Here is a 26,609-nt window from a genome sequence, read left to right on the forward strand (position 1 = left end):
ATTAAGCATTTAACTTGTTAACTTGGTTAAAATGGAGCGGGTTTAGGATGGACATGCATAGGTGTCCCATAAAACTAAAGTTTCAATATAAGAAGGAGAAAGAATTTTCTTATGTTTTAACTTTCTCTTTGGTGAGATAATTTGCATGTTGCAGCAAAAAAAACTGTCCTCACATAGAGGAAGTGCAATTGGTGAAAGAAATGTACACTGTAAATTGCATTTTTGCCTCCCATATCTGTTTGACTGTTATTTGTAGTTGTAGTTATTGACTGCACTCTGAACATTCTGATTGACTGTACGGAGGTCAATAACGATCTGCATGTGGAATAATCATTTAGGGATCACGGTAGAGGTATAGCTATAAGTAGAGATTAAAAGGGATGAGAGCTAATCACATTGGACTGAATGACCATCTCACACACCCGGCATGGAATAACTTGACATCTCTGCTACAGGAATAGCTAAGGTTTAAAAAAGCAAAGGATGCTCATTAGAATCCATTTCTATTGTGTTCTAGGTTTCTATCTCCAGTGGAGGAAGAGATAGGTGGCTGTGCTGGCAGCTCACATCACAGAGCCTCTTTGTCCCTTTGGGTGAATTCCTCTGATTAAAGAGGTCATAACATGCTTATTCCATCTGAAACTCGGCCACAAGGGCTGCAGGACAAGCACGACCTATCTACAAACTCATGTTTGCCGCTACTGGCCCACAGCAGACTTTAATTAACAGCCAACCCATACGTTCACACTGCCAGGGAAATACTTGAGCAAAGCCACACACAAACCCAACCTGCCTGCTTTTGGCACTGCAGTAAAACAATACGAGTGTAGGCCCTAATTTATAAAGCGATTTTCAATGGAGCCTTCTCGTTGAAAAATGCTTTATAAATGAAGCCCAGATTCTCCTAATGGCTTGTGTTGGCTTCAGTAAGAGAAATTGGCAGCCGTAAGAGGGAGAATATGGAACACTGGAAAAATGTCTACCACCCTCGGCATTCACAGCCTGTGTCTCACTTGCGTTCTCTCTCTCTCTCTGTGTCCCTCTCTGTCTCTCTCTCTCTCTCTCTCTCAATCTCTGTCTCTCTCTCTCTGTCTCGCTCTCTGTCTTTCTCTCTCTCTCTCTCTCTCTCAATCTCTCTCTCTCTCTCTCTCTCTCTCTCTCTGTCTCTCTCTCAATCTCTCGCTCTCTCTCTCTATCTCTCTGTCATTCTCTCTGTCTTTCTCTCGCTCTCTCTCTCTCAATCTCTCTCCCTCTCTCTCTCTCTCAATCTCTCTGTCTTTCAATCTCTCTCGTGCTCTCTCTCTCTCTTTCTCTCTCACTCTATCTCACACACACACACCACACACATAGCAGAAGAACACAGAGATGAACACACAGCTCTAAAAATAGAGCAACACAAAGACAACCAGGGAGATGCACTAACACAAAACCAAAAACAAGATGAAATCGGACCGTGATAGACGCAAAACAACAAAATAAAAACTGCGTAACACAAAACTCAACTGACAATAAAAAAGAAGGCAGAACGACAAACACCACATGAGAGAAGAACAGGAAGATTCAGAGGTTAAGCAAAAACAAGAGACATAAAAGAAGTACTAAGGGTGGAAATCACACTAAAGAAGGACATTTAAAAAAACACAATTCACGTGCACATATTAAGTGATACAAAGGCAGAGAGACAGATACAAAACATTGAGTACACAGGTAGTAAAAAGCAGTGCCACAGACTCAAAAAAAGGAAAGCAAAGGAACTACAAAGGCAAGAAGACTATAGATGTGTGGGATTGAAACTTTTTTCTGCTGACCCCCCCCTCCCGCCCCCCATATTGTTGCAATCCCCGCCCTCCCCTCCAGAAGCCATATCTGATTCTATTTTCTATATTTCACCGTACTGCCTTTTGGAAAAGGCTTGCACCCTCCCGGTCTCATTTTGGGCCGCCCCAGGGGGGCATGCCCCACAGTTTGAAGACCACTGCTAGAGATATATATCAAGATAAATCTATACAACTATACAGAAACACACAATGCACACTCAGATGAATACAAGAAAAGATGAAGGTGCACCACACTCACCTGAAATATAGAAGAAAACAACATTGCACAGACACGCAGCACGGTGTGAAAGTGGGCAAAAAAAGAACACACATGCCGATAAAGGAATGAGACAAATAACACAAGCCTTGGGGTGCAAGGACAAATACAACGCACACAGAAAAAGATATGACACATTCAAAGAAACAGGAATACAAAACAAAGGACAAAACCAAACAGAGAGAAGCTCGGGGCAGATACACAGAGTGAGAAGGGGGTGGGAGGAACCTCATACATCAGAAAGGCATAGTGCACACCAGTACCTGGACATTTTGCCCATCAGTGGCAAGATATCCATCAGGAATAACTCAAACAGCTGCATAGGTGCTCGCCGCTCACTGTAGTACTGGCAATGGAGAAAAATAAAAAAATCTCCCAAATACAACATGTATTTACTCCAATTGAATAACTCGTTTTTCAGATAGTACTTACGGTTTCAGAGCGATGGTGGAAGCAGGCCCTACGTCCGCCTTCTGCCTGGTTAAATGGCAGTCCATTTTATAAACATCACAGTGAGGAGGGCGGAGTCTGTCAGGGGCTCCCCATTTTCGCAGAACAATGATTGTGGCACAGGAAGGAGCAGTGATTCACCTGAGATCAGTCAATTTTGTCAAGTGGGGAAGCTGGGATTCACATGTTTACAGTTTCAGGGAACCACATCCCAAAACGTAGCTACTATTCCGAAATGGCAATCTGTTTGAGGTGTGGATGGAGCGAGAAGTTTCACTCAACAGCTAAGGGACAATTGATCAGCCAGATTAAAAACAAGGTGAGCTAGTGAACATGGCAGAGCTTGGCAGCATTGAACAAATCGCCCCCACGCCCCTTCACGCTGGCCATGTCATGTAGCCACCAGTGGTGGGACCTTGGCTGCCCTGACACCTCAATGACACAGGTGCGCCGAATTTGCCGTCTGCATACCCCCTGACAGATCCGGAAGGCCTATTCCTACTCCTGTGGGTATTTGGAGTAATTACCAGGCAGCAGTGAGGCCCCAGGCCCAGCCCCTATGATCAGTGATGAAAAGAGCGAAGCGGCTTTGGGCAGCGGCGGAGCCGGGGCAGCCGTAGGTTAATCGGATCCGTGGAGTTACAGGGCGATTTCTCCGATGTTCCAGGAGGAAAAGCTCCTTTCCTCATTACGTCTGTCGCTCACTACATCGCAGGGCAGTGACCGAAGCACTCTTTCTGCCTGACAAACCTCTGAACATGTTCAAAGGCGGCTCCACTCCAATTACCTCCCAGCCCACCGGCAGTTCTTTCCAATTTCCTTCCCTTTCATGCCTACTCTTTCATTTCCAACCTGATCCATCTTTTGAAAATCGACACAAGAAGCTGCAGACGGGGCTGTCTAATAGCAGAGACAAGACAGGACTCCCTATGTCACGAAATGGCTTTATACGGCCAAATGGTACCAATCCAAGTTCAGACAGGAGGCAGTTTTATCCACTGTACAGGTCTGTTTGCTTAATGTCACACATCTGCACCAGGTTCTGCTGGCTCTGTGTGCACACCCACTCTTCCCCTTCCTGACTGCGGCTCTCTCTCTTATCAGCCGCACTCAGCTATGCGACACGCATTGGTGCCACGAGTTAGTAAACAGACTGGTCACTGCAATAACACCTTCTTTTAAGTAAACAATGGCAGGCAACCCCCCTTGTTTTTTAGTCAATTACTATTTCTTTGTATTTGCTTGTTGACCTCCTGGTTCTCGCAGATCTATTTCCTCACCTTATCTAAAGGATTCTACAGGTGCTCTCAGTCATGTGAGTTGCCAAAGGTTTCTGAATTGGCAGGTGTTGTTGTGGTGTAGTCTTTTACTTGCTCAGTTTCTCTTCTTGTTATTGTTGTATCCCCTCCCCGGGGTTGGTGATGTGTCTGATAAATGGCAAAACGTTTTACATTTCATTTCCTTGGCCACCGCCACATAGTTCTGGTTTGTGTCCACCACTTGCACAAGCCTGTGAAACCTGGACACTGTGAGCTTGTCCTTCTGTAACAGGTATGTCCCTGCCCACTTTCCATCCAAGCCATCAAAGTCTTGTGGTATGGTGGTCCTTTTCAAACCATGGATTGATTTCGAGATTGTGGTCTCTATACTTTCAGCAGAGATACATTTCTGTGTGTCTTCTTCTCAATGATCCTGGGTGACTGCTGCTCTCCGACTCAGGAACTGAAATGGAGATTCTACCATCATGGCAATGGGACGCGTCTGCGTGCGTGGCACCAGCTTTCTCACCATTCACATCAGAGTCAATGTTTCTGTTGAACACTGATTGTATCTCTACATTCATGAATCTGTTTGCTTTCTCCACTGCACCCATTCTCTTGAGGATTGACAAGAGCCGTCTGCACATTGCAACTTCCTCTTTGGGATAAGAACATTAGTCATTTTGACTCAGATAGAGTAGACCTTACTGTCAGCCACCATTTGGGAAGGCACCCTTTGCATGGAGTACTACCTTGAAGATTCTGGCCATCACTCTTGTGCTCCTCTACAAGAGCTGTATCTCCATTCATTTGAACAAGTGGTCTACCATCCATTCTGCATATCTCTGGTCAACACACCATAGTTTTCTATATTTTGACTTGCTACTAAACAGATATCAAGACAACAGTGCTGGTCCTCTGTCCCTTACCAATTCCTTTGCACATGTGTCATGTATGTACTAACCTCTCAAAGTCAGCATCCAGTCATGGCCACCAGTAGTGCTACCTTATCCTTTTTGTTCATTAATATAGCTCCAAAGTGACCATGATAACCTATGCATCTGGTCGATACATCTCTATCATTGGGACACTGGTGATGGTAGTTCTTCGTCAGGAACCTTGCAGCTATGTGATAGTTTTCTGAACTTCCTTAGTTCCTGCAGTAGTTTACCCTCATGTGGCTATCCCTGGCATGAGTGCCAAGTGCAACACTTCACCCTGTTAAACACGTGTGCGTCATTTCTCTGGGACACAGGGCCTTGTGTGAGTACTCGTCACTGTCACCAAAGCTTCTATTGAGCTTTCTTGGAGGTATGTTTATGTCTTTTGTTGTTGTGAATGCTAAGAGAGACAGTCTGCTTTACGGTTCAGACAACAAAGACTGCGCTGTCACCTATTATTTCATTGCTGAATTTCAAAGTCAGTTTGGGATTAAGTGTGGGGCTTGGTCTGATGTGCTGTTGAGTCTGGGAGTATTCACTTAGGGTTTGAGGTCCATTTGAAGTCTAATAATCCATCCCCACGCAGATGTCCTGAAGTGGGTGACTGCTCAAGTGTACACAGACATCTCCAAAACTGACAAGTAGTGTTGTTCTCCCTCTATGCCTACCTAGAATGCACACAGTTGCTGTATTGTGTACCTTATTCTACTTGAGTGTAATTAGCGGTCCTACACCACATGGACTAGTGCCTCCTGCCTACGTTGTTTCAAAGAGGGTATTGAATGGACAAATCTCAGTGCCATAACGATCTCTTTCTTGACCCTCTGAAATGTGTTGGTACATTTGTATGTCCATGTGAACTACTGTGCCCTCAAGCATTTTGTTTCGGAGGAGAAAACACTCACAGACTTGTCAACAGATTATGTCGTGCCCATGAATTACCTCAATTGGTCCTTCTCCTTGGAACTTTGAAAATCCCTTCCCATGACTTCCTTCGGGGTGTATACTACATTGAGTAACATAAGCCATCAAGGTGTGGCCTCTTCATTGGGTTCTATCTGTACCTCATTCAAGGAGCCTATCATGGCTATTAACACTTCATCATGTTTCCTCAGCATATGTATTTAATTTATTTATTTTATTTATTTCATTGGACATTGTAAGGCGCTCATACATCAAGAATGTGTGTTTTTCGACCAAACTGTCAACCGATCTCGACCAAACTGTCCAGATAAATGAGATTGTGAGAGCTGCATTTCTAAACTTCCCTTGCTGAGGAAAATGCTACTGTATATTGACAAGGACTATCATTCAATGCGTTTAAGCCCGTTTTAAAAATTCTAAACTTGACTACTGCATTTCTCTTTATTTGGGTATTCCTTGATTGCAAATCGCACACCAGCAGAGAGCTCACATCGCTGCTACCTGTCTCATTGTAAACTTAGCAATGTGTGATCATATCATTCCTTTTCATCAATCATTCTTTTGACTTCTTGTCAATTTCTGAGCATGCTTTTTAAAGGCCTCTATGAACTAGCCCAAAAAGATCCACTTGTACCAACCACTGCAAACACTACTCTTGGCAAACACAATGTTGCTCGATTCCTCCAAATCCAAATTGAAATCTTGTGGAGCTCACACGTTATCATGATTCTGCCACAGAAACGCACATTCCGATTCTGCATGTGAGTGAACCAGTAGAGTCACTGGCCAGGGCCTTTGGACCAAGGGATTTCGCTGTGAGCTGCCCGGCCTGATGTGCAGAGAAACTTCACTCCCAACATCATCCTTAGCTACATGCGCCCCCTCCCCTGCACCGCTTGCTGTGCACACAGGGAAATCCTCAAGGACAATGAACCCTCCCACAGCAATCACCTTATGCGTCAAAAGAGTTTGTGGGCTCTGAGACCCACCCTTGTTCTTATTGCAATGGACACTCCACTATGTCTTCCATTTAGAGAGCTTTAGGGAGCCAGAACTAAATTCAGTCCGTTTGTCAGACTGGATTGGAGCTTCCTGATCTCCACCCTTGAGTAAGATCATATTTGTGGGCCCTCTGCAAACCTAAAGGATGAGGGTCCCGGAGTTGAACCCCCAAACAAGGTCCTCAGAGCAGCGTTTGGCTTTTTTTTGCATTCTTAGTAGACCATCTCTCTTCTGCAACCTTCTAACTCTCTCTATGTATGCACACTCCTTGCATCTATGGCCAAACCCTCGATAGCACATTCAGCCTGACACACCAGGTGAATCCTCAAAGCTAGTGGCAATCTCAATACAGCCTGTGCATGTTATACTGCCTCTATTAGCACCCCCTGTAGTGGAATGAGTTCAAACAAATTGACATTTAACCCTAAGAACATGCAGGCCTAATCGCGCAACATAGTCCTGAACGCCGGCCAAACAACATGGAAGGCTGCCTGGCCCAGTTGTTGAATTAGTGCACAACCTGGGCTTTCTAGTTGTTTCCAGGATATCATTAAAGCCACACCTGTGTGTAAAAGCACCTTTCTGGCCTTGTTCATAGGCTTGCCCTCTCATCAACTCTGCTAGGCAGACACTACTTTGCATTGTGGTGGGAGACAACATGGCTGTCACGATCAAAGTGTTTAGGGATTGTTTACGGATCAACCAGAAACGTCTTTCTTCTGGCTGCCAGGCTTATCTGATTCTTCTGTAAATGGTTGGGGATTATACAATTAGCGTAACCCCCAAAATGTCGACCTTTTTTTTAAAAAAAGTTGAACGCTTTTACAGCCATATATATGTGGGGGGATGGGTATAGTATTCAATAAATGTAGGAGGAGCTATGGGGGGTTCCCCCCGCATATATATGGGATGAAATGGGGGTAAAAGGAAAAGTTGACATTTTAGGTGGTCGCTGTAATTTGGGTGCAGTAATCACATGGATGCAATGGTGGGAGACTGTAAGCATGCAGGCTGACCGTTCAGAGTACAGTCGAGAAAGTACAGCCGAGGGCCCTCAGATATGAAGATTGGCACTTGGGCAGTGGTCCATTCATAGTCTGCCTTTCTGGCAGACCGGTCCCAGTCAGTATCTCTGCCCCCTTTTTGCTGGCAACCTGCGCTGCTGTCATGCGTGGTCCCTCAGGGATTTGCACTGTCCCCCATTTTGTTCAATATGTATATTCGGCCTCTCCTTCTTCTTATGCTGTCACATGGCTTCAGATATTACTCCTATGCAGATGACACACAGATTTTGGTCCGTCTGGACCTTACTTGTGCTGACATTGCGATCCGGCTGAGGAGATGTCTGGAAGATCTGGGTTCATGAATGGTGGCTAATTGGCTGAAGCTCAATGGTTCCAAGACAGAGGTGCTGGTCGTAGGCACCCCTAATCCTCTCTCCTTTTGGACATCTGGGTTTTGGCCGGCCCCCTGGGCCCCTGTCCCACGCACTCTGCCTCAGTGAAAAATCTTGGGGTTATAATGTCATCCTGTTTATCTATGGCACACCAAGTGGGTGCTGTATGCAAATTCAGACACTTTAAATTATGCATACTACGCAATGTGCTTCCTTTTGTTCCGGCCAAATATCATGCGCCAGTGGTGGCCATAATGGTGTTGAGCACCACTGACCACTGTAACTCGCTCTATCTGGGACAGCCACGTTATCTTACAAATCGGCTTCAGCTACTTCAAAACGCTGCTGCCAGATCAGTGCTTCACCCCCTTTTCTAACTTGGCTGCCTCCTTTATTCTCTCTTTTCTTCACGTTAGCCTTACTATTCATGCACTAATTATGAGTATATAGTTCAGCGAAGGAAAACTCCCATACCTTGGATTGAAAGACATCATTTGGAGTATATGGTGTAGTGTTATCCTGAGCTCAGCTACTAACATTTTAAAGATGTATTATTGTCAATAGATGAGATAAAGCAGGTTTCTGCAACCTGTGGCTCTGCAGACGTTTTGGACTAGGACTCCCGTGATTCTTTAGAGATGATTATGCTAGCAATGGCTGTTGGGAGTTGTAGTCCAAAACATCTGGAGAGCAAAAGCTTGAAGATCCCTGAGATAAAGGATGAGAGGGTGATTCCTGCCCCCTTTAGGTCGAGCTCTGTGAGTCCTTTGGGTGGAAGCCCCTTCTTTCCCACACATACAAATAGAAATACTACACATCTGTTAAATAATTGGACAACAAAGATGTGGAACTATAAATATATAAAAAGAAGAGTAAAGGTCAATATTGTTGTTTTGTGATGTAGCGAAAGATCACAAAGATCATTTAATGCCAATTGTATAGAGATCGGAATGGAAGGCGACCATACGACTATTTCATTCTAAACATAGGAAAACTTACCCCTTAATTGGGCAATAATACCAATAAGACCTTAAAAATGTATTTTCTATTTGGAAACACTTATTGGAAGATATTGTATGATTGCTAATGCATTCTTTTTATATGTTCTCACAAATGCAATCTATACACAAATAGTTTTCTTTGCTCTTGTGAGCACATGAGCATTTCCATATTTCTAATGCACATTCTGACAGGATTAAACGATATAAACGATGCAGAAGTAGTCTTTAAAAATTTATTCAGAATAAGATCTTTTTTTCACTAAAAAACATACATTCGGGCTAAGCGCACATGGTCTATTAACATCTGCTAATCAGAAGTGTAACCTACATAAAGTAAGTACTATTTTTTGAGCTGTTCAATTACTAAAGAGCACGCCTTTCCAGTCTAAACGCCCATCACAGATACAGACCGGGTCAGTAGTGTGACTGTATCATGGCTCTCTCTCTTCAATACATTACAAAATTCCTCAGCAGTCCTAGAAATACCGAAGGTTGCAATTGAAGCGCAGTCAGATCCAACATTCCCCTCATGAACGGCCTATCAACCACCATTTGAAGTAAAGGAGCATTGGGAAGGGGAGCAGCTGTGGATAGAAGGCACAGGAGACTGCAGTGTAAGTGCCTTTAACATTGGGAAGGGTTTGGGAGCAACTGTGGATGGGACCCCCACAAAGCTGCAGTGTCTGCGCCTTTAAAATTTGGAAGGGTTCAGGAGCAGCTCTGGATAGAATTTCAACCGGCTGCAGTGTAAGTGCCTTTCACATAGGGAAGGAAGGGTTCAGGAGCAGCTCTGAAGAGAAGGCCCAAGAGGCAGCAATGAAACAGCCTTTAACACAGTGAAAGGTTTGGGCGCAGCTCTGGATAGAATGCACAACAGGGCGCAGTGTCGTTTAACATTGGGAAGGGTTCACGACCTGCTGTGGATAGAATTCAAACAGGCTGCAGTGTAAAGGCCTTTAACAGTGGGAAGGGTTCAGAAGCAGCTCTGGACAGAACGCCCAAAAGACACCAGTGTATGTACCTTCAACATTGGGAAGGGTTCGGCAGCAGCTGTGGATAGAGGACCCAACAGGCTGCATTGTTAGTGCCTTTAACATTGGGAAGGCTTGAGGAGCAGATGTGGGTGGAACGCCCAAGACTGCGGTGTAAGTACCTTTACATCTACAGCAAAGGTGTTCATTTGCATAAAGGCATTCACAAAATAGAATGGCATTTGAATATTAGTTACCTAGTCCCTACGTGTATGTCTCGCAAGGTATAGCCTCCCTGTGTATCTGTTGTTAACCCGTAGTTCGCTTCTTCTATCGCTTTTCGCTATGCGTTCACACCATGTTCCCTTCACTCCCACTCACCCTTGCTCCCTGTCTCAACATGGACTTCTTTTGTTGCCCCTCAGTACCTCTGTGCCTCTTCCTGTGTGATTGTCAGGAGCGCTGTCAGCAATACACAAGGTATCATGGTTTCCATGCACTTGAAATACTGTACATTTGTACACTCACCCATCCAAATAGTTGTGTAAAGTTTTTTGCGATATTATCTTTGCCCATCTTAGCCAAAATCTGAAGTTGGATACCCCCTGAAACATCGCTAAATATTGTGTAAACACTATTGTAAACATTATTTAGACAGTACATTTAAGTATAATAGTACAAAGAGTATTTTTTTCAGCATTCCTCCTATGTTAATTACATTAGGTTCTTCGAATTTTCTACAACCTTTTATGTTCACAATTTGTTTATGCCTCATGTGTGCTATCAATGTTGTACTCATTTTTTCCTCAGCATTTTTTCCTTGTTACCCTCAGAACTCCAACTGTGCCAGCACTTGTATAGGACTGGGTGTGTGTGTGCGAAATTGACCTCATAACCTTCTCCTCTCAGGGGAATCTGTGCATCACAGGTACCTTGTACATTACAGACTACCAGAGCCCGTGCATGAGGCAGTGACCTCAAAGTCTTCTCCTCTCAGGGGAATCTGTGCATCACAGATCCCTCGTGCAGTCCAGACTACGAGAGCGTGTGCATGGGACACTGACCTCATTGCCTTCTCCTCTCATGGGTTCCTCGTGCATCCCAGACTACAAGAGCCTGTGCATGCAACACTGACCTCATAATCTTCTCCTCTCAGGGGAATCTGTGCATCACAGGTACCTTGTGCATTCCAGACTACCAGATACCGTGCATGGGGCAGTGACCTCAAAGTCTTCTCCTCTCAGGGTAATCTGTGTATCACAGATCCCTCCTCCACTTCAGACTACCAGGGTCTGTGCACGGAACACTGACCTCATAGCCTTCTCGTCTCAGGGGATCCTCATGCATCCCGGACTACCAGAGCCTGTGCATGTGACACTGACCTCATAATCTCCTCTCAGGGGAATCTGTGCATCACAGATTCCTCATGCATCACAGACTACCAGAGGCTGTGTAAGGGAGCTTGCATACACACTTTCTATCTCACCATAATGTTAATGTTCAATAGCCCTTCAAACCACACATCTTACCATGACCTGTGTGGGATATTTCCCTTAAAGGTCTGAAACTACCAGCACCAGTGTGGGGGCACTTCCTTATATAACTTCCAGGACAAGTGTTTTTATGACTCTGACAGCAGCCATTGCATCTTGGTTCTACTAAGCATCTGCGTTGGACACTGACCCCACAGTAGGGTCCCATTTTTAAGAAACAACATAGTTATACCAAGTTATATTACTAATCCCAAAGGGGTCCGAGAATCATTCTTACATCTTGGTTGGACATATCCCAGTACGGCCTCTCTCCGAAGGACATCACCTCCCACATGACAATGCCGTAGCTCCAGACGTCACTGGCAGATGTGAACTTGCGGTAGGCGATGGCCTCAGGGGCCGTCCACCTGACTGGGATCTTTCCTCCCTGGTAGAAGAAAGGATAAGAACAAGAGGTGAAAGTGTGAAAGGCAGGAACCATGTCAGAGTCATGAAATAGAGATGACATGGCAGTGACAAATGAAGGAGAGTAGATCAGGAGATGGTAAGGAGCGGAAAGGATAGGAAAAAGCAAGGTAAGAGGGATACATGAGGCCAAATATGGATGGAATGAAGGCTGAAAACAGATGAAGGAAGCAAGCAGAAGGCATAAACAAGTTAACTTACTATGAACATTCTCCCGGGCCTTAGTTCCTCATCCCCATATATTTCCCTTGACTTTATTGCAAGTAGGGCACTATATCATTGGGTGTACGGCGATCATATGTTGATTCTGCATCCTGATTGGCTTCCCCTGAGCTCCCCTTAAAGCCATGGGTGTGGTCCCTCCAAATACCAAGAGGAGGGTTAATAGAAGAGCAACCATGACCACTTTGAAAACGGAAGCTAGAGGGCACCCGGTGCCCAGCAAAGCTGGGATCCCCCGAGTACCCGCACTTCAAATTATATGATATATGATAAGTCATTTATAAAGCGCCTGTGCACAAGTGTTTCAAGGTAGCATCTATTTCATTGTCATTTGTGTTGAGGTGCAGGGGTAGTATGGAGCTGTGTGTCAGCCCTGTAAGGCATGCTGTAAATACTACTTGGCAAATCCGGTCCCCACCACCAAGACTACGCGCAAGCATGTGGCCGAATAGTGGGGTTCGAAGTACAATCAGGACAGTGGTTTGAATGGCACGGATTAAGGATTTAAGCCAGCGTGAAAAGATTTCAAATGGGATCATCTGCCCTTGCTTTCACAAAGTAAATTACTTTGTGGTAATTTGTAGAAATTACTTCGAGTTACTTCGAACGTATGTGTGGGTGTGTTTGTCGGTTAAAGATTAAAATGAGGGTGGGGAGGGGCTCGGGTAGGGGTGGTAGTGAAGGAGGAATGAGGTTTGCTGGGGACCCACCATAAAAAAATAAAAATGTTGAAGTATAAATTCGAAGTCATTTCCACGAAGTAAATGACCACAAAGTAATGTATTTCTTTGAAATGACATGGAACGGTTAATTGGCAGGCGCAGAGTTGAAAGCGCAGGCGACTGGCAGCTTGAAATCAACAAAAGGCCATACACAGTGCAGGCAGGGTGACCCTCAGGATCCCTCATGACCCTCCTGCTCAATGCGCACCAACCCTGCTTTCGGGGTTTCAATTCCAATTCGGTCTTCAAGCTACTTAAAGCTGGAGTCTTTCTGTGAGGCCAAACGATGGCACATGAAGGTATTGTGCTCTTGTGGGAAGTGGGCATCTCTCCCCTGTAGACAGTGCATAATCAACCAGTCCACTCCCTATTGACCCCTAATCGTCAGTTCTGACAGGTCCATGGACTGAACCTAGCGGGATAAGTGAACGCTGGTGATTATCGGAGAACCTTTGTACAGCCCAGTTAATGCTCCCTTTTGCAAAAGAGTTTTTCATGCTCTGCGTGGTATTTTCAGCACGCTATGCCACAGTCCCTTCACCAGACGACGTATCTGCAAATCTGTGTACAGACACACATGCTCACAACTTACCAGGGAACTGGTGTAGGTGGGGTCTGACGTGTCATCCTGCAGGTATCGCGACAGACCAAAATCGGACACTTTGCACACCAAATTGCTGTTGACCAGGATGTTGCGGGCAGCCAGGTCCCGGTGAACATAGTTCATCTCTGAAAGGTACTTCATGCCTGCTGCGATGCCCCTCAGCATACCCACAAGCTGGATAACAGTGAACTGCCCATCATTGTGCTGTAAGGGAAGAGCAACAGAACACTGAGATGAGGATGGCAATCTTTCTGCTGCTTCAGATGGTTGGGGGTGGGTCTAGTTCTTTAGATTGGTAAGGGAGCATTGTCAGATTACTGGAGAATTGGTTTCAAATTTGTTGACGAATTTTGCTGCATACATGTGGGCGGAGTGTGTAGGGAAATCATTACGGAAGGGGGTTAATAGAGGGATTGTGGGGGGAGGTCTCCACCCACATATATATGCAGCAAAATCAACCTGCCAAAAACAAAAATTCGACCAATACTCATTCGATCAGATGTATTGGATGCAATCACCCTAAATCGTTAAGGCTCGGTTTTCAAAGCATTGGAGATATGCTAGCCATCACAGTATCAGTCCCAAAAACTGACCTAAAAAAGGAAGCCCAAAGTGAGGCTATTTGGGTCGTCCCTCCGGAAGGGTTACAGTTATAGTAGGCCCAACTGCTGGGTATCGGTCTGATCATTTTTGCAGCCAGAAGAAGAGCTACAGGCGGATGTAGAAGGACCGAGCTTAAAGTGCAGGTAGGAGATAAGTAGAGCAGAGGGCAGAGGTAATAAAGCATGGGAAGAAATACTTAGGAGCAAACAGAGAGGGGGCTGAGGAAACAGGAAGGGTTGGGGCTTGGGGCTAGAAGGGAGTCTGTAAGGTCTCCCCTCACGGGTGTGTTTAGGGGAGACTCTGTTGAGAGGAAGGAGCTCAAGTGTGGGGAGGCCAGGGAGACTGGCCAACTATGAAGAATTTGCAGGGCCTATAGAAGCAGGGCTGGGGCAGGAGGTATCAGGTCGGCAACTCCATTTTTTAAAAATATGATTGTATTTTCTGTCACAAGGAAAACAAATAAATCTTGTGAGGGAGAAGCCCTCACAGATTTATGTAGAGATAGCCAGTTAAAGTGATAACAAACAGAAACAATAGAGACACGTTATTCTCCACGCAAGCATCAGGTTGCAACCGTCGTGTTGGTCCATTTTAAAGTCTTCCCAGGGGGCAAATTGGGACTTTTAGGCCAGTGAGGAGTTGTAACAGAGGCAGATATTTGGGATGTCCCCTTTCAGGGGGCCATTTTTTGTCAGTCTTAGTATGGAAAGTGTGCTATTGAACATGGCACCCACATGCATGCTGCAATAACACTAGGAAGACAACCCCGAAGGCTTCATAACAATTCCAGGGTGACGAGCACTCAATGTTGCTCTCACAGGCTCCGTGCCCCAGCATTGGTCACACAAGCAAAAGCTAGCGGAAATGACATGTCCTGATGAACTATGACCTTCCAGGGCAGAACTATCAAGCCTTCTACTTGGACCATCATTTGGCAGCTCTCTCCAATCAAAGTCCCTATAGTATTCCCATACATCTATCTATATTTATAGATAATTTGCTTGATAGCTAGCTAGATAGACAGATACTTAGGTAGACATACAGGCAGTATACATCATGACTGCATTGGGCTATTTCGTCCCTCAGAAAATCATTTAATGATGTCATATGTTGTGTCAAGAGGAGTGTGTTTGTATAAGAGCTGATCATCCTTCTCAAAATAAAGAGGCTACATTTTGATCTGCAATTGATCAACTATATTATGCCTATTCAGCAAGATTGTGGAGGTATCCACCTGTCCATCTGAGTGCTGGATCGCCAGCACCCTGAAGGGGCAGGTGGGGATTTACTCGATACTTGGACAAGTCTTTGATTTAAGAATACTTACTGCATACTTTTTGAGAGTGCAGAAGGAGATCTGCCTACCAACCAATCACCTCTTGCAAATCCGTAAACTGCTGAGACATTTTTTAATGTATTCAGGTCAAAAGTGGTGGTGCATGGCACCTCACATTAGGTGTCATCCATTCAGAGCCGTTTTAGAGAATGCCAAGCCTACAATTCTTCTCTGTACAGAAACCTACCCTGTGAGGCACCCCATTATATATAAATTGTGTCGTGGGTAACTTTCCCTAGACACCGAAGATTTGTTCTCGCACACTAACATGTGCCTAAAATAATGAAGAAAGATCAAGTGCAGATTTGGAGCGCCCAGAAGCCAAAGATGTGCATCTCAATTCAGTGGCAGCTCATCCATAATGGAGGATGGGCTTGAGCTGCCACCCATGATGGAGGAGCCATCACAAGTAGAAGCAGGGAACCATAGGTTTCCTTTGACATTTTGTTGTTCCCCGGGCCCCATGCAAGGTTGGGAGTGTTTTGCTTCCCTAGGTTTGTGTGTCCCACTGGGCAAGGAGGAAGGGAAATTGCAATGCCACATGTGTATAGGGGGTGCTCCTGTGCCCCAGTGCACATTGCGTGGTCCTATGGTGGTGGTTTCAGGTACTTTAGTTCCACTGTGCATGTCAGGAACCAGGAAGTGCCTTCCCCTGCTTACTGGGTATGTCTGGACAGAACACGGGAGCCGGAAGGCCTGGAGCAGCTGAGGAGGTGGTGTCAAGTCTGGAGCTAGAGCTTGTGAGAAAACACATTTTTGTATGTATTTATGTTTGCATGTGTATGCCTGCATGTGCAGGTGTGTATGTATGCATGCAAGGGGTTATGACTGTGCAGGGGTGCATGTGAATGAAGGATGAAGTTTGAATTCTATGGATGGGTGCATGTCTGAATGAAAGAGAAGTGTGAACGTAGTATGAGTGCATGTATGCATGTGTGAATGGGTATTCATGTGTGTGTGCGGGCCAGGAAATAGCATCTGTGGGATACATCACAGCAGCCAGCATGGATATTTCCTAACATTGGCCTGTTTAACTGGCCTTCTAGGCAAAGCCAACTTGATTTGTGTTCTTACATGGTGGATGTGTTGTTCTATATTGAATCAGCCGACATAAATGTTTTGATACAGAGGCATGGCATTTTTAGTGGCCTTATCAGTAAATCCAAGTTGTTGAGTATTCTTAGATGGGTGTTGGGGTTGGATGACTGCATTGGGTCAACCGGCATGGATGCTTTCTCATGGTGGCATGGCTATTATTAAAAAAAGGCAACTTGATAAATGTTTTATATGGCCATACTGGCCTACATTGGAGCAGCAAGTATGGACATATTCTTTTACTGTGGCATATCATGATTTAATGGTAATATGGGCAAAGTGAGCATGATGAATGGTCATACATAGAGTTATAGGGGACTATATTGGGGGCAGCCAGAATGAACATTTTCTTACAGTGGCATGGCATGTGTCGCTGGCATTATGGTCAATGGCACCATAGTTGATATTTGTGTATGGAATGCCGCCTACATTGGTGTGGCAAGCATCAATGTTTTCTTACCGTTGCATGGGATATGAACTGGCATTAACAGCAAAGCCAACTTGATTAGTGTACTTACATGGGGTGGAGGGACTATATTTGGGAAGCCAGAATGGATGTTTTCTTAAAGACCTATGATATGTTTTACTCCTATCATAGGCAAAGCCAACATGAATAATGTTCTTACATGGAAATATGGCCTATATTGGTGCTGACAATATGGGTGTTTTCTTAAAGTGGCAAGGAATGATTTACTGGCATATCCAACATGATGAGTGTTTTTTCTGTATAGCCATACTGGCCTACATTGGTGCAGCAACTGTGGATTTGTTTTCTTACAGTGGTATTTTATTTTATTACTGGTATTATGGGCAAAGCCAATATGATGACTGTTATATGTGGTCAAACTTGCCTACATTGGTGCAGTTAGCATGAGCAACCTTTCCCACTGTGGCATGCCATATTTTACTGGCATTAAGAGGAAGGCCAGCATGGTGAATGTGTGTACATGGACACAATGACCCGCATTGGTACAGCCAATATGGGCAAGCTTTCTTACTGTGGTATTGCATTTTATGCTTGCCATTATGGGCAAACCCAACATGATGAACATTCCTACGTGGGCATACTGACTGACCAACATTGGTGCAGCTAGTATGGACTTGTTTGAAAGGCCAACATAATGAGTGTTTTACGTGCCAGACTGGCCTAAATTGGTGCAGAAAGTCTGGACATGATTTCTTACAGTGGCATGGTATTTTTATTGTCATTATGGACAAAGCCAACCAGATCAGTGTTTGAAAGTTACCATACTGGTCTATATCACTGCAACCAGCATGGACAGATTTTCTTTCAGTGGCATGGTATATTGTACTTGCATATTGGGAAAAAACAAAATGAATATATTCCTATGTGGGAATAGTGGTCTATATTGGCAGAGCCAGAATGGATATGTTTTCTTACAGTATTATAACTGCCATTATGGTAAAAACAAACGTGTGTGTTCTTACGTGGGAATACTGGCATACATTTGTGCCACCAATATATGCCACATGCATGGTCATGTAGGGATACAGGCAGTATGAACATGCTTTTTTGCACTGGCAGAATACTGCATGTAGTGTGGGCAAAGGAATTATGAAAATGCATTGGTAAATATTTTGTGCACTGTTTGTAAGTTACTGGATCTTTCCAAGTGTTAACCTACAAAACCGATAAAACCGATTGTTTGTTTGCCCAATTTTTCACAGATAGGATGATATAAAGTGTACAATTTTAACCCCTTTTTTAAAAGAAATTCTCTGAGGAGACTCCCCACACGACCCCTCATTGGTGGGTTTGGGCTCCCTTGCTGTACTCAGTCACTCCTGCATATTCATGGACATTTATAAAGGCCTTAAATCCCAAAAAATAACTAACTGCAATTTTCCCTGTCCTGTCTGTCACTGAAGAATTCCAACACACATGCTTGAGACTGAGAACTTTTGTCCCGTAGGTAGATTTTCACAGAATGTTCAGTTAACCAAATACGGTCTTTCGATGTACACATTACTTTGGGCCCACTTATTAGCTAAGTTGTTGTGAAATCATCACAATGTGCTTCAAAACCCCTGGAATGCATAAGTGAATGATTGGCGTAAAGTGTGGCAACAAGGAATGAAGAGACTGACCAAGTGGTGCCATGGTGATAGTAAGATACTTTTATTTAACAAAAAAAGATAAACCTATCCGTCCTTAACTCTAATGGGGTTTCCCTGTGTAAACTAAAGGATCTCAGGTGCTTCTCAGGAAGTCTGTGAAAGTGCAAACGCAAAAGGCACCATGCCAGTCCAAAAGCTCCTACGCTATCACTACAACAAACAATAATGCAGTTTGGATTCTGATCATGACCCAGTAGAATGACTCTGTTTTCCTGGATGCAAAGTGTCTCAAAGACGCCAAGTCTTCTCAAAGTAAAAGTTCCATTAAGGTTCCAAGCTTTTCATAACAAACAAACAGTTCTGTTTTCAACAAAACATATTGTTCCTTCAATGAAGTCCCAACACATTTAGCTTTCTTTATCATTTCTTTCCTGCCTCCACTGGGACGACAAAGATACTATTCAAGTCCCCCTTGATTCTCTTGTGGGACTGCTTAGGGAACTGTGCTACCAAATGATTTACTACTTCATCTGCTTCTTGCTCCTAAGGGAGAAAAATGACAAAGACGAGAAAATTCCCTGATTTATGAAAGGAACATTAACTCCTGGGATTTGAAAGGGCTGGACTATTGACGGGATCTGGTGCCGACCAATAGCAAATTCAAAATGTCCTTTTGGAAGGTAATGATTGGCTTTTGCTTTCAAGACTAACCCAAGAGAATTCTGGTGTGTGTGTCTGTGGATTTTCAGTTTGCACATGTTTTGGGGTGTTACTTCTTCACCATAGATTCTTTTTGAAAGTCCTTGCATAAACTCTGTTCTTGTCAATGATATTCCAGAAAATCCCTCTACGGGTTTCAGGTCCTCTGTCCACATTTCAGAAAATAAACCCTTGCATAAAGTTTCAGGGAGTAGAGTTTCACTGTTGAGGACAGAATTACTTCACAGCCGATGAGGTAAGGGTCATCCCCTTATTGTCTTTACAGTTTGTTACACTTGATTGTCTTTGTCTGTTTTCATCTATCTTTCTCAAGCTCCCTCCCACTGGTGTAACGTGGGCACCTGTGGCCGCCATGGTGTGGGCAGCCCCATGCTGCCCATGCCCAGTGGGGGGGGTACCAGTGTGCAGTGGGGGGCCCTCACATTTTGTGTTACGCCACTGCTCCCTCCTTGATTGTAATGATTCCTGTTAGCTGCTCTTGGTGTCGAGATGTCTCACCGGTTCTGCCGGGGATCTTATGGTGGTATATATATTATCTCTGGCTGGGCACTTTTCTCCAAGGTCCTGTATTGCTTACTGATACGATGGTGGTAACGGACTCGACTGTCCCTTCTGTAACGGTCAGGCATACACCACCACTCGTTCCATCTAACTTACGACAGGTCTGTGATAGCGGTCTCCGCATAGTTGTTAAACCACATGATCCACTCACTCAGGTCACGCCACTGTGATACACTCTTCATCCTTCCGTTTGGCCGGCTGCCGGCCAAATGTTAAGCTGCTTTCCGGGAGTCTCACCAATAATATCTGTTTCTTTATCCGGGGCATTATATCAACTCATCTCTGTCTCGGTCTTCCTTTCATCCACTGGCCCCCAGATTCTGCTTTTATTTTATTTATATTCTATTGAGTATTTGCTAGCCACTTTAAACAACGTAATTGTGTTTCAAAGCGTCACAAGGATAAATGGGAAGGGAACAGGGGAAATAAATAAAGGCAAAACAGTAATACAATCATGGTCCTAGTAGGCCTTGTGGCATTCGGACGTGAAAGTGCAGTGAGGAGACGTGCAGGAGATAGGAAGAGAGGGGGGGGCAGAGTGGTGGACAAGTGTTGGTGGAGGGCCCAGGAGGGAAGTGTTAGGGGGAGCAAAGGAGGAGAACTTCAGGCTAAGTGCTTTTTTCAGGTGTCTCCCAAGGGGTGGTGTGCAGAGCCGCCAAGCAGGGTCCCACAAGGGTAGTGCAGTAGTGGGAGGGTGCTGGTATCGACCTGGAAGAAGGGCCTGGAATCCTACGAGATACATGAGGATCAGGCCACTGGTCACAGCTGCAGTGGGGTGATTAGCAGGAAAGGGAAAGAGAGAATAAGGTAGAGAATAGTAGAGTGTTTAGCAGTTTCTGGAATTTAAAGAGGGTCATCTAAAGTCTGAGAGTGGAAGGGAGGCTCCAGCCGAGGTGAAAGACCTTCCCCCCACTCTCTTCTTGGAGAAGCATTTGACAGTCAAAGAGCTGGAGTTAGAGGATTATAAGGGTCTAGCAGGGGAGTATTTAGGGAGGGAAAGTTGGGGGTAGCATGGTCCCCGGCCCCAGAAGGACTTGTGGATTATCCAGAGGGTCTTGAATTTTATCCTTGCAGCCACCAGGAGCCAGTGGAGAGATTTTATGGCAGGAGAGATACAGTCCTTGGGCTTGAGGCCAAGGATAATTATTGCAGCCCTATTATGGTTTAGCTGGAGGGGGCGTAGAGAGGAAAGAGGGAGATTGACAAAGAGGCTTTTGCAGTAGTCCAGCCTGGAGAGGAGCAGAGCTGTGGAGACATTGCGCTTCTGGGGGAGGGTGAGGAAAGGAAGAATGCCTCTGAGGAGGTGGAGCTGGAAGTAGGACATCTTTGTTAGGTCCATGGTGTGAGGGGTGAAGGTGAGAGGGGAATCAAAGATGAACTTGTGGTTTTTGGCCTCATAGGATGGTGGAGGTAGTGGGCCCAGAGAGGGTGGCCAGAAGGTTGGAGGAAAAGAGGGTGCAGGTGTCGCAATGAGAAGGATATCCATCTTATTGGCATTACGGCAAAGATCATTGGCTACACACCATGCCTGAATGGTGGACAGAGCATCATGGATGAGAAAGGAGGAAGAGGAGAAAGTAGAAGGATGTTTAAAGGAATGCTGTGTGTCATTGGCATAATACTGGAAACGAGGAGAGAAGGAGGGGATCAGATGAGCAAGAGGGGTGAGATAGATATTGAAGATCCAATGGCAAAAGTATAGAGCCCTGGTGATGCCACAGGTAGAGTGCGTGGTGGTGGTGGAAAAAGGGCCCAGCTGAAGCTGGGAAGGGCAGTTAGTGAGGAAAGAGGTTATCTGATCCAGTGCCCAGTCAGTAATACTGAGGGTGTCACAGAGTCGTTTTATGAGGCTATAATGGTTGACTGTGTAAAAGGCACTAGAGAGATCAAGGAGAATGAGAACAGCAGGAGAGTTTGAGTCTAGATTTGCGAGCATGATTTCATTGGTGTTCAGGAGAGCGGTTTCAGTGCCCCTGGTTGCCCCGAATCCAGATTCATGGTCATGAAGGTAACCAACAAGATTAGTATGGAGGGTAAGCTGTGGGAGGAACCAGCTTCTCCAGGAGTTTACCCAGGAAGGGGATAGTTGAAATAGGGTGATAGTTAGCCGGGCAGTAGAGGTCAGCATATGGGTTTTTTTAAGAGAGGGTGCACAAGGGAGTGCTTGAGGGGTAGAGGGAAAGAGCCAGTGGAGAACAAGTGGTTACAGAAGTCAGCAAGAGCCAGGGCGAGAGAGGAGAGGTTCTTCTTAAAGGTTCCGGAAGAGCAGTGGAGCACCTGTTTGGAGGAGACCTTCATAAAGCGTGGAGGAGACCTTCATAAAGCGGACCACTTTAGAGACCTCATCCGGTGCTATGGGTAGGAGGGAGGAGAGTGAGGGGGGTGTAATGTCTGCCATTCTTCCTCTGAGTGGGGCACCTTCTCCAGACTCTACTGCTTTTACTGCTACCACCACTTAGTCACCCTACAAGACGTCCTCATGTGTTCCCTTTAACCACACCCTCCAAGTCGCTTGCTACTCAATGCTGCTGAGATCTGTCTCCCTCTTGATCTCAGCCTTCGTCTCAGCCTCAATGTCTTCCCCTACAGTTTCCTCTCACCCTTGCTCTTGCTCTCTGTCATTTGTTTCTGATGTCTTGATATAGCAGGATCCACCCTAGTGTATCGCTTGCTTCATTGACTACAGCGGGTTGAGCATTTTCCCTGCCTAACTGTAGCGTTTACAGGCTCATTCTGGTCTCTGTACATATCATATTAAAATTATCAGATATTGTACAAACACATATGGTCTCTGATATAAACCCAGGTAAAGAAGATCTAGGTGATGTTAGTACCTTATGGGGTTGGGTTTTAAAGCGGCTGGTTCCTCAACTCACGTCCTTGTCTCCATGAGGTCCTCCTGCATATTTACACCCCTAGGAGGACTTTCGGTTAGCGGTCGCACCGCCCTAGCCTCATGGAAAGGGTCTCTACCCTGGGAAAAAGTGACACTATCTAACGGACTGTCACAAAAGACAGGGGATAAGCATGACCAGACAAACGCATATTAGATTGAGGATATGGTCTTCATTTGGGGTTTCAAAGAAGAGGTGTCTGAAAGGGATTAGAAACTTCTTTGAGGGACTAAAATAATAAGTACATAAACTACTATGTCAAGGATACGGCCTCCTAGCCACCCTTATTTGTCGGGACTGGTAAAGTCTTTGTTCCAGATGCCTCAATTGGAAAAACAAAAAATGTTCTACCCAGGCTCTCTTTCCTGGTATGGGGCTGAGTCTGTGCTTCAATGTTTTTCCAGGTTCCTTGGGACTCCTCATAGATTCTCGTCCTGTCAAAAGTATCATTGGAGCACTGCCAGTGTCTCTCCATCCTCCCAAATATGACAGATAGTATTTTCCATTGAGTACAAAAATACAAATGAGTTCTTCTTCTGGTTTTCGGTACATGATAATCTCTCCCTTTCTCTCTCTCTCTCTCTCTCTCTCTCTCTGTGTCTCTCTGCCCCTCTCAATTCTCACTCTTTCTCTCTCGCTGGGTTTCTCGCTACTGTCACAGTCTTTTTGCACAACTGCACAACTCTGCTCTGTCGTGTGTCCTCTTGATCTTGGGTGGGTTTTATCGTGAAAGTCTCTGTTTGAATAATATTGATCAAAATGTGCTGCAGCAACATTGCGCAGAGCTGAGGTAGCCTAGAAATGTTCACGAATGTTGGGTGTCGTCTTTTCCCCCATCCCTCTCTAAGGGGGCCTGGTACTACTACGAAAGCCCATCCGGCTGTCCCCTCCCCAGACTGACACCAACACATGCCCGGGGACCAGTTTCTTAGCCTGACACCTGTCCCTGGGCCCAGTTGTCAGTTGGCCTCCTTACCATCACACTGCAAACGTGTTCCTCCTCCCACTTCCCTCAGAAAACGGGTAGTTTGATGCTGTCTTTTTGACTGCCTTTCTATGGCTATGTATCTCCAGAAAAGTACCCACTGCCCTTCTGCTGTATCTTTATCTCTTTCTCTACTCTTTTAAGTCTGTGCTTTGCGTTCTCCTTCAGTCCTTCAGATGTTCACCCTCTCTGTCTCCCTCTCTCTCTCCTTCTCTCACTCTCTCTACTTGCTCCAACCTCTGTTGTTCTCTCTCCTCCCACATAATCTTCACTCCTTACAACTGTCACTATTTGTGCACCTACAATGCCTTCTCTCTTCACCTTTCCCCTTGGTCTTCACCACCCTCAACCTTTTCTTCTCGCTCTTCTTCTTGGGCTCGATGTTGGCCTCCACCGGTTTACTCTGCGCCTTCGCCTCCCTCTGCACTTTCCACCTTATTCTGCACCTGTAGATCTTTCAGCACTTCCTCCTCCTGGAAGTCCTCTTTCTGCATCTCCACTACTTCCTCGTGCACGTTCCGCTCTTTCAACACCTCTACCTCCTCATGGATTTATATACTCCCTTTGTCCCTCCTCTTGAGCCTAGTCTTCCCAAAGGTTTTGCAGCTGGTGTTTCTGATTGTTACATTTTATAGATTGGCGGTTGCTTAATGGATGTACCCGTGGGTGTAACTGATTGAATCGTGCATGCCATCCTCCAATCACGGACCGAACCATCAAAAGGGCAGTCTGACATCTTTGTTTAGGTCAAGTCACAAATGTGCACAGAAAAACAGCTGCTGGGCTTGGTCGCCATAGCCAAGATCTCTCCCACTCCCCCCGCGTGCCCTGCTTTGTTTGCCATAACAGCAATAAGCATCTGGTGTCCATCTTTCTTTTCTCTCTGGACCATAGCAGTAATCGCCCATTCAGGATATCCTGCTGTGTGCACTGCAGCTTTTTCATTACATGTCTGACATCACAGATCCTGCCTTACAGGTCCCCTTTTCATTTATTACAGAAGGACCTCTCTTTGGTCCACTGTGCAAAGGGTTGACAAGAAGACAATCCCTGAGCTGTAGGGGCGGGGGGAGCCTGGGATCCTCCTGAACCCAACCACAGTCACCACATCATGTGGAATGCCCTCAGACGCACACACACACACACACACACACAGCAAAAGGGCAGAGCAGGGGACAACATCTTACTGGATTTCCAGTGACTGCCGCTGTCAAGCCCTTAGACGCTGTCTTATGAGCAGCCCATCTTGGACCAAGACCAAGCCAACTCACTGTTGGTTTGTTGACAAGTGAACCTGGGCTACCTTTAGGGTCGCTGGTATACAGTTTTACCTACGTTGCGTAGAGCGTTCGGCAGCACCACCATTGCTTAGGCAGAATACAGGATCCAGAGAACCTTGTCCTTTGCATACTCACCACATTTTCCAATTGTTTTAAGACTAGACACAAACGTTTTTTTTTTTTTTGCTATTCCCTTTATCTGCATGGCAAACAGATTTGATCTCAATTAACAAAATGGATAGTAGCAAGCTATTATAAAATATAATCATTTTATCACAGAAAAATATCAGACAAAGCCCTGCTTTGTTAATTGAGATCACACCTTACAGCCGTGCGGTAATATTATCTTGGCCAGATACTATTTACGCAGTACATACAGCCTGAGTAGTCGCATGCAGACTGGATGCCAAACGGTTACCCAAGTGTTTTCATAAATCATTTCTTTGACGTTAGATCAAGAGTCGTGTATGCTGGGGGATCTGGAAGCTTAACTGGGGCCGCGTGGGGATCCTGGTGCCTGAGATTGATTTGCTGAGTCTGCAAAGATGGGTCATTTTTCACCTGCCTGCTCTAGTGTCAATTAAGAGAGACAAAGAAAAAGAAAACCTGCCTTTTTACACCACTAACCCAGCCAGACATGTTCTGATATCACCAACCTGTGAAATATACAGTTCATTGGATGGAATGTAGTATTTGTGCAGTACATCAATAAGGAACCTGTACACCTACTTTGTCATCATTTATTTGGAAGCTCGAGGGGCAGAGGTTGCCAGCCATACATGGTTTTATTGTCAGCCAGAGTTGGGGAATATAAAACGCAATCAAAAAGGGGCACACTGCAAAACCCTACATTCTAACAGTACCTGACAAGGGAAACTTAAAAAAAAAAAACAGATTTAAATATTCACCCCTGAAATGGATGTGAGCCGACCCAAAACCTGTTACCACACATCTACCCTGCACAGGGCCCGATTTAGGTTTTGGCTATAGAGTGGCGCTTTGGCACGAACTATAAGCCAACACTATTGCATTTGAGTACAGCTAGGGAGAAATGGCATATTAGGAGGGTCACAATGCTTGTAGGTGTTATCCGTTTTTTTTTTTTTAACCAAGCCATTGACTGCCCATGGCCAGGCTAATCCGTATGACCATTCCAACTGACTTTCTGCCTCTCCCCACCCAAAACACATGCTCCTGGGATCTCTTTGAGCTTGCTTTTTCAATCCTTAACATCAAAATTTGGCATGGATTTTCCAGTATTTCTTCAAAGTGGTCTTCTGAGACTTAATGGTTTAATTGGAGCTGTAAGCGCGCTTATGGTGTAATAAAAATGACTTAACTAGGTCTGCCTTCAGCAACTTGATTTATAAGCAGTATATGTGTCCTTCACCACATTTCTGTTAAAAATAACCATTGGCAAAGCCAGCAGTTTCAGTTTGTGAATAGGTATTAGGTGCTGCTACTATAGTCCCAGGTACTCACACCATTTTGCAGCAAATGCCTTTCTCAGGC

General features: G+C 45.1%; 1 protein-coding gene across 2 annotated transcripts in view; it reads right to left on the reverse strand.

The window, feature by feature from the left end:
• EPHB1 (EPH receptor B1) overlaps positions 1-26,609 on the reverse strand; it is a 1,076,389-nt gene that overhangs the window by 145,215 nt on the left and 904,565 nt on the right. For both annotated transcript variants that reach the window (XM_069618048.1, XM_069618049.1), the window contains 2 exons: positions 13,533-13,748; positions 11,809-11,958 (listed from right to left, as the gene is read on the reverse strand). In XM_069618048.1, coding sequence (XP_069474149.1) covers positions 11,809-11,958; positions 13,533-13,748 — 366 coding nt within the window. The remainder of the gene's footprint in view (positions 1-11,808; positions 11,959-13,532; positions 13,749-26,609) is intronic.

The sequence above is a fragment of the Ambystoma mexicanum genome, chromosome 10, assembly GCF_040938575.1.
Source record: "Ambystoma mexicanum isolate Mex_15411 chromosome 10, UKY_AmexF1_1, whole genome shotgun sequence".
Taxonomy (NCBI): Eukaryota; Metazoa; Chordata; class Amphibia; order Caudata; family Ambystomatidae; genus Ambystoma; species Ambystoma mexicanum.